The following is a 12120-nucleotide window of genomic DNA, read 5'->3' as shown; positions in this document are numbered from 1 at the left end:
AAAGAAAGTGAATTTTAGTTTTGGAACATGTCGTATTTATGTCATCACAGAACCCGAAATGTTCACACATATTTGAACACGTGACACCCAAACAAAAACTTTTAAAACAAAGCTGGTACGTGTCCATCTAATTGCAATAAAAGACTACGCAAATAGTCTCATGACAACTTCAAAGACAACTCAAATATGATTGACAGGACGAGTACAGAAAAGTGCTGTGCAACACATCCTGTTAAAATCGCTCCTCGTTTGCTGCTGCGCCATCAATTTTTTTAGCTTTATGTTCAAAATACCATTGTACGTCAAATGACGATGGTGATTCGCCCTCTGAACACACTGATCCCGACTCCGGGATCACTTAAAACAGAGTTGGTAGGCATCCTTCTATATAAAACCGCAAAGAAATGGCTATTTTTAAACTGTTCAACCTGTGTACGCACGTAACGCATCATAGGGGTTGTATATTTCTGGAAATAAAAGAAAAGGGCTTGTTTTTTGGCAAAGTGGATACGTGAAGAAAGGAAATTGTGAATAATTTGTCAGTGCAGGCAGTCTGAGGCGAGACACAGCTAAGGTGATTTCTAAATTGATGGATCTCCGACTATCGATTGACAATGAAATGTTTCTAAGACCCAAGAAGGGTGATTTTTTTCACTCAGGACGAATCGGTGTAACACAGCACTATCATATCGGGTTTTATGCATGTGATAGTGCAAGTAAAACGTTACAACGAATTCTTGATAGCACTGAGTTTGAATATTCATTGCTATAAAAACAGCGCAAGTTAACGGCTACCTTGTAGCCTGTGTTTATTGTTTACATGACTGTTTTTTTTGTCAAGCACTTTCATCTATAATGAAAATGTGACACAAGGTCAATCGCCCGACCAATCAAAAATGTCAATTTACGCACCATAGGGCGGTTCACTTAAATGACATCATAGAATAAAATCACTTTCCAAAATGGCGGACACATGGTCGATGCAACCCTGTGGACCAGCGACAAAAAGCCCTGTACTAAGCTTTCCATAACAGAAATTCGTAATCCATGTGCTGACCGATGGATATTTATCGACTAAGTAATAATCTTGCCCAACATCTGTAATGTCGTGGGAAATTGATTTTTTTCAGGTCAAATCTTGATCGATCCTAAACTGCTTGCTAACTGAAAGGCTGCGATGACGGAGATCGTCTGCGATTGCGGCTACACCAAGTACTGATAACATAAAAACTCAAACAAAATGTATATTTTTAATGTCTTCATGCAATATATTCTGAGTTATCTACTTTATTCTGGCCCACGAATTAATAGGATGCAATTTTAAACATGTTTTTGAACGCCACGAATTAAAAGGATACATTTAAAAATTAGCGTTCGAAAACAAAAATGGGTGCACGAATTAATAGGGACCGCGAATTAATCAAGTTTTCATGGTAGCATACTGCCGAATTTGCTGTGATCGTAATTTGCATAAGATTACATATCCTTTCGAAGACGAAACAAATTGATTGGCGTGTTTTCTGTAATGTTTTTTTTTCCTTAACAAATTTTCGTGATTTATACAGCATTGTCAAGATTTGATAGGAATATGAACACTGAAATAAAAAAAAATATATATTCAGAATAAAACTTCACTATGAAACCCAATCTGATTAAAATCTGATGTAGTGTACGGGCTTTAATTATTTTGGCTATAAACTTATTTTAATTTTATTTTTTATTACTTTTGTTATTAATGCCCTTTTATTTTATTTTATTTTATTTTATTTTATTATTTTACTTTGATTTTGATTTTGTGATTTTTTTAATCAAAATCAAAGTAAAATAATAAAATAAAAGGGCATTATTAACAAAAGTAATAAAAAATAAAATTAAAATAAGTTTATAGCCACAATAATTAAAGCCCGTACACTACTTCAGATTTTAATCAGATTGTATGAAACCATACAACTTCCGTGTCACTTAAGACTGCTATTTTGGAGAAAAATTTCTGCAAACTTTGAGAAAATAAAACTAATATTGTTTAAACTATCATGTTTATTACATCACCTACCAGAAAGTCTGTGGAAATAATAAATTTCATTTATTACTCGTAGGCTTAACTACAGATTACAGCCCATATCGGAAACTGTTTGAGAATATACTCCGTTCACAAAGAACACCTTAGGGTAGTATTCCCTATAGAAAAAAAGGCCTCTCCTAAGGTGTCACCCTCAGGGTGCTCACGCTCGCGAGGCCCAATCCGATTAATCTCTTTTGTTTCCGCGACCAACGAGTACAGATATTTTTCAGCTCTGTTGCGACGCATGGACAAAAGTGCAGGTTACAGTTTTATGACTGAGAATCTAGGAATCTAGTATTGGTGATCGACCTAATTACCTTAAAGGCTTTCCATTATTAGGGGCCCCTTTTTTTTTACCTGTGTTAGTTGAATCGCCGTCTCAGTTTTTTATTCACCTGGGTTCCGAATTTTGGCGCGGTGAATTTGCTCGTTTTTTCACTATCTCATTTTCGTGGTTTTTTTTCGGACTGCAATATGCCTATTAAAGTCGTAAAAAAAACGAAGTATGTCTCGATGCAACAGTCGGGACGTAAGACATGCTCATCCTGGCTTTTACAATGCTTGTTTGGGTCCCGCCTATTGCCTTTCACGCTCGGTAGCGTCAAGGACTCGGGGCATTGCCTGAGGGTCTCTGTGATCCTAAAATGTAGTTGCATTGAGGGAGGTGAAAAGCTGAAGGCAAGCGATTAAAAGCTGGTAGTCGTGATAAAAGGGAAAATCTCTAGCCGCAAGCTAGCTATGTAATGTCTGTTTCAGTGAGTGAAAAATCTCTCCCTCCATTTGGTAATCGCCGAGATTGTTGGAGAGTTGGCACGATCTGACTCCCTGCTCGAGGTGGCGGGGTCGACGATTGAGACAAGACCGCCGGAACAGTTTACCCTTGAGGTAACGGAAAGGGCTGTCGATAATGCGGGAACACCGATGGCAGATCTAAATTCTCCCAACGTGGAGTGGGCTTCCCCATCGGATATTACCGAGGCTAATGAACATGGGTCAACCACTTTTGCGGGGAGATCGGAGTTCCCAGTCTCCACGGCGACTGACATCAGCACTAAGTCCCGCGGTGGAATCGGCACGTCTCTTAGAGACCAAACTGTTTCAATCCACCGGTACTTTACCCGTTACTGACGCAGCCTGAGTGCATTGCGCAATCACAGGGACAGTCCCAGTTGCCTCCCTGTACCGGTACTAGTCAAGGTGGAAAACTACTTTCCCAGGGTGAAGAGATGGCTTGGACAGTCTGATGCGTAGTCTGGCTTCAAAAGTCAACTTCCTTCTGCAGTCTCAGGGTAGGACTCAGGAGGACCTAGGGGGAGTAAGTCAGGTGGAGGGGGAAAAGGACAAACAACTTGAACCTGGTTTCGTAGCGGTCACGTCCAATGCCTTCCGTTGGGTCAATAGATACCCCATTGGGGCTACGCAAACCGTCGATGGTTCTCCTGAGTGGGACACTCACGCAGTACCACAGCCTTCTCCACGGGTTCCTCGTCCCGATCCCGGTACCCATACTTTTGTTAAGGCGGGTAGTGCGGATAGGGAAAGCTATGTTGCGTGGTCATTTGACCGGCACCAGAGCCTGCTAGTGCATAGGGCTTTACGGGCGGAACTTAGACCCATTAATTTTTTAGAATGGGCTTCTCTAGCGTTAGAGCACCAGCTCACCTTGCTAAGTTCCGACCGAGTTTGATCCCCTGCGGAGAAGGCCTTGGGGATGTGACCGGCTATTTGGTGGCCGGTTAGTGCAGTGAACGGTTTGGCAGTTGCGGAAGATCAGCGTATCCAATTGAAGCAATCGTTTCTGTTGGCTAGGGTAGCTAGTCCTTCTGGTCAACGGGTCAGAACAAAACTGCAAGGCAGCCCAGGTAGTAAGTCTGCCGCTAGGAGCCTCAACCGACGAGGATCTAAGCACTTATGGTCTCCTTCTAAGAAGACTGGGAGCGGGAAGCGTCAACGAAAGCCCATGAAACGTGGCGTTGGTAGTGGGCGTTCTGACACTTCTAGGGACTGGGGGGCCGCGAAGCCTCTTTAAAGGTTTCGCCGGCTGCCTGGACATGGATGGCGGTACGACTCTGGGTCTCCCTCCGTGGGGTCCCCGGGCTCAGTCTCCCCCTCTTCGTGCTCCCGTTCTGGAGGAAGGGGGAACACTAGCTTCGAACCCTGTCCGCTTCCTTCCCGTGTGCCTTATGCAGCACATACCAGCTTGGCACAGGAGGGTTCCCGATCCCTGGACGCTCGAAGTAGTGTCGTGTGGGTATCAGATTCCTCTCCGGTCTCCTCCTCCTCTGACTCCTCGCCCTCCCTCAGGTCTTATACCGAGGGACAAGGTCAAGGTGGAGACGATCCGACAGGCAGTAGCAAGCCTTCTGGAGAAAAGGGTGATACGTCTAGTGGGGAACTCTCATGTATCAATGGGTGGCGGACTGGCAGTTTTGTCTTTGGGACGGGTCCTAGATAGTTCTGTTTGCCAATCCCGTTCTGGAGGAGGGGGGGAACACTAGCTCCGAACCCTCGTCTGCTTCCTTCCCATGGGATCGCGCCTTATGCAGCACATACCAGCTTGGCGCAGGAGGATTCCCGATCCCTGGACGCTCGAAGCAGTGTTGCGTGGGTATCATATTCCTCTCCGGTCTCTTCCTCCTCTGACTCCTCGCCCTCCCTCAGGTCTTATCCCGAGGGACAAGGTCAAGGTGGAGACGATCCGACAGGCAGTAGCAAGCCTTCTGGAGAAAAGGGCGATACGCCTAGTGGGGAACTCTTGTGTATCAATGGGTGGCGGACTGGCAGTTTGTCTCTGGGACGGGTCCTAAATACTTCTGTTTGCCAATCACTGGAATGCTAAGCTCCCGATGTACATGTCACTCCTCCCGGAGACGAGCGCTTTCGCCATGTACACTATAGATCTCTGGAGTCGCAGAGACTCTTACGCCTTTTCCCTTCCTACTGGGCACCAAGTGTTGGAGAATTTGTGACTCAAGCCCACCTACTGACTTTGGTGGCGCCCAATTGGCCTGTGAAGGGGTGGCTCCCAAAGTTGCTGGAACTTCTAGTCAAGTCTCCCGTGGAGTTGCCAGATCTTTCAGATCTGTTGTCCCAGCCGGACGGCACTCTACCAATGAGCCCTGCGCTATTTCATATTCACGCGTGGAGGCTATCAATTAACTTGTGCAAGCACTAGGATTTCTGCAGAGTTGTCCAAGTTACTCACTTTGGCACAGTCGGATGGCACCAGACGTTTGTACAAATCCATATGGAGACCGTACATTGATTGGTGCGACGGAAGGAAGATTGATCATCTCAGTCCCTCTATTAGCGAGGTAGCCGAGGTACATTGTATCTTTTGATCAAGGAAAATCTATATCGACAATTCTTGGATACCGGTCAGTTTTATTCCCAGTTTTATCAGAATCTGCTGGACAGAAACTGGTTTCAAGTTCTATTATGTTACAACTGTTTTAGTCTTTCCGCTAGAAGGGGCCATGTGCCAAGGGGCTAGCTAATCCTCCTTACTGGGACTTGTCGTTGGTCTAACGGCGTTATGACACCCCCCTTCGAGTCTAACGATAAGGCAGACTCTAAATATGTCACTTTGTAAATAGTTTTTCTTTTGACTCTAGCGTCAGGTAGACGACACTCAGAACTATGGGTGCACTGTCCTTTAGTGGCAGATGTGCCTCTTTTATGAACTCACTAGTTATTTTGAAGACTCGGCAAGGCTTTCTTGCCAGGAATCCCAGGGCATGACCCTGAGCCAACTGTCCTCCCACGCCTCACTTACATAGTGGGCAAGGAGGACCGTCTGGGACGGATTCTATGCCCAGTCCGAGCTTCGAGCTGGTACTGCGATCGCACCAACATGTCTAGGGGCAGTGAGAAGCGCATGTTTGTCTGTTATGGGTGGGGCAAACAGAGCCACCCTGCTTCGAATATCACCATTTCGCGGTGGATTGGTCGTATACGGTCGTGGAAGCGTATATTTAACTGCTTCTTCATTGATTCGATTGGAACTCCACCAGGTGATACGGTGATACGGTTTAACTTTCTTTTGCAAGTTGTACTGATCGGAACTTTACCGTGCTTATTTTTATGCCATCAATATTGTTTTAATTTTATGATCGTGCATTTTATTGCGATCCCGAATAAAATGTGGTTTAGCATGGGATTGGCCATTTTTTTGTTATTTAAAACTCACAAGTGTACATCTTAAATTGTCCTAACATTAGTATCGCCACCTATTGCGCGAAAGCGGTAGCGCGATAGTGTCTTCAATCGAAACCAGCCTCCTTTGCTTGATGCAGTCGGTTTCGTTCGGCGCTATCAAACCCCAGCAATACACTGTTTTGATGCATTAAAATTGTTGGGGCCCTATTTTATTGTTCAGTCGACCGGCTTGGTAAGCCTCCCCATATTGTGGGGGGGGGGGGTCTACTTGCGAGGCACCCGGTCCCTGAAGAGTCGCCTAAGTGGTATTATCCTGGGTCAAGACTCGTTAACAAGTAGTTTTAGATTTCTCTCAGTTTTTTGACCTTTTTTGTTTGTGTCGAAAAATATACATTTAAGCCGTCGGAGCTTCCTCACCTCCGGTGAGCGTGCTACTCTGCCTACGAGTAATAAATGAAATTTATTATTTCCACGGACTTTCTGGTAGGTGATGTAGTAAACTATTAGGGTTGTACAAACCCGTTTGTTTACCTAATCATACCTACCAGAAAGTCCGTGGAACCCGCCCACCTCCCCACAAGCTTCCGGCGGCCCGTTGGTGCAGCGGAAACGTTTGTGAGATTAATCGGATTGGGCCTCGCGGGCGTGAATACCCTGAGGGTGACCTCTTAGGAGAGGCCCCTTTTTCTATAGGGAATACTACCCTAAGGTGTTCTTTGTGAACGGGGTATATTCTCAAATAGTTTCCGATATGGGCTGTAATCTGTAGTTAAGCCTACGAGTAATAAATGAAATTTATTATTTCCACGGACTTTCTGGTACATGTAGGTATGATTAGGTAAACAAACGGGTTTGTACAACCCTAATAATTTCTCTCATAAGAAATTCTCATACCGGGTACTCTAATTCAATGTACAAAATAAACTTGTGAAATGTATGTAAATGTAAATGAGATGTATTTTAGAGGTACAAAATTTTGTCTCCATGTTGGACAGACGCAGACTTACGATCGCTCTACTGAAACGATAACAAATTTCTACAACAACTTAGAATGTAAATACTAATTTAACAATTTTTCTGAAATATTATGACAAACACAGACAAAATGACTGAAGTCGCTAACCTCAATCAAAAAAGCGTTATTTTCTAAAGTTACAATTGAAATTAGTTATGATAATCGCAGTTCCACATTAAAATACCCAAACATTAACGTAGTAATGGATACTAACATTTTAGAACATTCACAGACAGTTTTTGGGGTTCCAAATGCCATGGAAAATATTGATTGACAGATGGCAAATCTGTCAACAAAACCATTGATTTTGTCTAGTTGGCTAAAATCAATTTTTAATTTTCTATTTGAAAAAACATCTTCTTGTGATTTTAGTTTATCTAAACTATCCCAGTTTCATTTTTTTGGCGATTTTTGCTTGAAGGCCATATTGTTCATCTGATAGCGTACATTTGTATATGTAATATATTGATAGGAATACCCACATTGACAGCAGAAGAATGGAAAAAAATAACAGGCTTTGAAAAGAATACCAGTGTTCCATCTTGGCTACAGGTAATGGACATCTCCAGACTAGCATCCAATTACTGTGTTATTTTAATGCATTGAATACATCTTTACTTTTTGAAACATGCATGACAAGACATTATGAAGTTATCACAAGTGATGATGTCATGGGCTAGTATTATTCACAAATGACTGCCAACAGTTTTCGATAATCAACAGAATACCTTCTTTCTATATATTTTTGAAATGAACTTTCAGTCAATATCAATATAATTTAGTGTTGCTGTTATTCAGTCTAAAATTCTTATATCTTTGCAATATCGTTGGTTCAGCCACACTAAATGTCACAACTGTTTTATATAATTCATTGTCAAGCTAGGTATGCTAAACCAGGGGAAGACTTATTGCTTATTTGTGTTTGTAGGTATGCAGCCACAGAGATTGTGCTATCTATGTATCCAGCTTGTCTGCTAGTATTACAGATATTAAACTAGAAGGTATACTGGAAAGTGAGGCTGATTGTGAAGTCAAAGAAGTCTGTTTAATCAAGGTTTTGTACTGTGTTATTCAGCTCAAATTACAGCCATTCTGAGAATTATTCGGACAGTCAGTTAGCAAAATGACTTTCAACTTTGCAAAACACTTTGGTCTTTGCCCAATCTAGACTTGTCGGTGCCAGTTGATTGGCGCGTGCTTGGTTTGGGATTACTATTTTAAAGGGGTTGTCGGCATGGTGAATTGTAAGTATTATCTAGCGTGCGTATACAGCACCCATTCTTTATTTTTGACTCCCATGTGCGAAGCACAAAATGGGAGTCTTTGCAGTTAGTGTGTCTGTATGTGTGTATGTGTGTATGTGTGTGTGTATGTGTGTCCGACTGTTCCACTGCTATCTCAAGAACCATACATCGGTTTTTGATGAAACTTGGTGCATAGATGCTCTGGGCCAATGCGCAGATTTGATTAGGTTTTGGTAAAAATCCATGCTCGTTAATTACCTAATTTGCATGATAATTAGATAATTTTTAGCTGTTCTATGACTGTTCCACTGATATCTAAAGAACCACTCATTGGATTTTGATGAAACTTGGTACATAGATGCTCTGAACATATGCACAGATTTGATTAATTTTTGGTAAAAATCCGTGCATATTAATTACCTAATTTGCATGATAATTAGCTATTTTTTAGTGGTTCCATGACTGTTCCACTGATATCTAAACAACCACTCATTGGATTTTGATGAAACTTGGTACATAGATGCTCTGAACTAATGCTAGGTTTTGATTAGTTTTTTGTAATAATCCGTGGATACTAATTACCTAATTTGCATAATGATTAGTCAATTTTCGGTTTTTCCACTGATATCTCGAGTACTAATCATCACATTTCAATGAAACTTGGTACATAGATGTCATACGACACTGCACAGACCTGATAGTTTTTATGGTAATATCAGTACATATTAATTACCTAATTTGCATAATTAATTAATTTTCAGCATTTGATATAAGTAGTTAGCATTACATTTCAATGAAACTTGGTACTTACATACTCAAGGACTATGCAGAGATTGATTGTTTTTGATAAATATTTGTGCATATTAATTACCTAATTTGCATAATTAGTTAATTTTCAGCTTTTCCACGGGTGTCTCAAGTACTAATCATCGCATTTCAATGAAACTTGATACATAGATCCTTTAGGACTATGCAGAGACCTGATTAGTTTTAGGGTAAATAATTGTGCATATTAATTACCTAATTTGCATAATTAATTTTCAGCTTTTCTACTGATATCTAAAGTACTAATCATCACATTTCAATGAATCTAGAATTATGCAGACCCAATTAGTTTCCAGTAAATATTTGTGCATATTAATCACCTAATTTGCATAATTAACCAACTTTCACACTGATATCTCAGGTACTAAACATCACATATCAATGAATGTACATGGATGCTGTAGGACAATAGACAGACCTGAATAATTGTGGGTTAAAATCTGTACATATTAATTACCTAATTTGCATAATTAACCAATTTTAAGCTTTCACACTGATATCTAAAGTACCGTAAAAACTCCAAAATTTCGACCGGTTTTAAATAATTAGTGTTAGAAATGTAACGTGTTTTTTGAGTCAAAATTAAGGTGCATTTTCGGACGGTCGAATTTTTCAGAATAGAAATCAGCAAATGAAAAAATGGGGATGATAGACAGTGTGCTTCATTAGTTTTAAAAAAATGCAATGTCCGTCAATTGACGTAAACTTCCTCATGTTTCACGGTAAAAGCAAAGGTCGTGGCCGAGTTGTAACTCAAAATCTAAACAAAGTCATCAATCAGTGAGTATTATGACAAGCAAAACAAAACATCAAGATGCGGAGAAGAGGTCAGCACAAAACTAATAGGTCAAAAGACAAAGCTGTCTCGCACTACCTAGGAAAACTTGCGAATGTTCGAAGTACAGGTACCCATTGGACAAAAGATACATGGAAGTTTAGCAAACTATCTCCCCGACCCAGTGCAATGTATCCGGTTAGAATCAAAGCTCACGTGTCCCTTATTTGAGGGACCAAATTCTGCCGTAAATTCGCCCTTGGATTAAAAAATAAAATGGGATTTAAGAAAATAAAATGGGACTTTTAAGGTGTATTTTGGCGTCATTTTTCGGACATTTCAATCAATCCTGCCGGCTAAAATAGAGTAAGTTTTACCGTAGTCATTGACGTCTGTCTATTCAAGAGTACACGTGTATGATTTTTATCGTGACTAGCGTGAGCGGGTAAGCTTCCTTTCGAGAATGAGCTGTTATCACTGTGAACAATGTTAAATTATTCTTCAGATGACCAGTTTATTTTTTAAAAACAACTATTTTTTTTATTTAAAAAAAATCATGCCGTTTTCGCATCAAAATCCAAGCCAAAATATCGTACTACAACATCAATCTCTTCCACATTGCGTTCAATAACATTAACATATTTAAATAAGCTATGGTAATTTGAACATGTTGGCATCATCCAGCTTTTTGATTGGTTAATTAGCGATTTGACCTATTTGACCTAAGAGAACATGGCGGATATCCTACAGCATCAAACGTTTATACGAGACCGGAATCATTCGCTTACGATGAAACTAAGTTGACTTTTATTTGTATTTCATAACCATTCAACAAATTTATTTTGTGTACATTATTATAATCACTACTGAGTACAGTAATAATCAACAATTCAGAAACGCAGCATGCCGAGATTTTTGTGTTCGTTTTTATTTGAAACTTCGTTTATTTAGAATATATTTTCGTTACCAATAAAATAAAAATCTCTCAGTCAATCAGAAACCCGGATTCATGCCTTCGAGGAAGGTCCCGTTTGAACGCTCACATCGTTTTTTTTTTCGTTTGGGGGAAAACTAAAACTGGTCGCAATTTTCGAATAAGAATGAGTCGGCAATTTTTAGTGGAGTCGAAAATTTGGAGGTAAATAAAACACCGAAACCCGGCAAATAAATAGGTGGACGAATTTTTAGAGGGGTCGAAATTTTGGAGTTTTCACGGTACTAATTATTCCATTTCAATGAAACTTAGTACAAAGATGCTCTAGGACAATGTACAAACCTAATTAATTAGTTTGGGGTAAAAATCTGTTCATATTAATTCCCTAATAAGCATAATCATTCATAATTTTTTGGTTCTAATCACATTTCAATTAAACTTGGAGACATAGATTTTCTGTTACATTGCGCAGACCTCATTAGTTTTACACTCAAATCTGGTCATATTAATTTTCTGATTTGCATAATTAGTTTTCAGCTAAGTAATTTCGAATTATATTTAATGTGTCTCCAATACTCTCAGCACATGGGAGTTCTTTCTAAGCTTTCTTTGATTTATAATTATATTGTAATTATTTTCAGTAATTTTAAAAATCGCAAGATGGGTGTTGCTTAAATTTGTCGAAAAATGTCATTTTAGTCAATTGTCCCTGTTACAAAAATAGACTAGACATAATAACGGTCGTCATACCCTCGTAATTTTCAAACTTCAGTTGAAAAAGTGATTCGCTCAAGGAAGGCACTTTTGATTTGACAAACTGCTATAATCAGATGGTTATAACAAGTTAAAATAACACTTTGAATGCACATATAACCTGTTAATATATGGTAACCAACGCATGTCGTTTTGAAAACAGCGTTTTACCCGCATCTAGCAAGATAATGGAATGATCCCAACTGTGGGCGTGCCAATACAATGGCGCCATCAAGTCTAGATTGGAAAAGACCCAAGTGTTTTGCAAAGTTCCAAGATATATTGCTAACTAACTGTCCGAATAATTCTCAGAACGACTGTAAGACAAAGACACATCACATATAAATGAGCAAA

At 40.1% G+C, this 12120-nt stretch overlaps 1 protein-coding gene across 1 annotated transcript in view; it reads left to right on the top strand.

Moving 5' to 3' along the window:
• LOC100372267 (uncharacterized) overlaps positions 1 to 12120 on the top strand; it is a 105726-nt gene that overhangs the window by 60172 nt on the left and 33434 nt on the right. Inside the window, exons 13-14 of the mRNA XM_085492812.1 lie at positions 7708 to 7787; positions 8164 to 8289. Of these exons, the coding sequence (XP_085348938.1) occupies positions 7708 to 7787; positions 8164 to 8289 (206 nt within the window). The remainder of the gene's footprint in view (positions 1 to 7707; positions 7788 to 8163; positions 8290 to 12120) is intronic.

This window comes from Saccoglossus kowalevskii, chromosome 18, assembly GCF_978046115.1.
Source record: "Saccoglossus kowalevskii chromosome 18, keSacKowa6.1, whole genome shotgun sequence".
Classification (NCBI taxonomy): domain Eukaryota; kingdom Metazoa; phylum Hemichordata; class Enteropneusta; family Harrimaniidae; genus Saccoglossus; species Saccoglossus kowalevskii.
The sequence above is the reverse complement of the archived record's forward strand: the minus strand, read 5'-3'. Positions and strand labels throughout refer to the sequence as shown.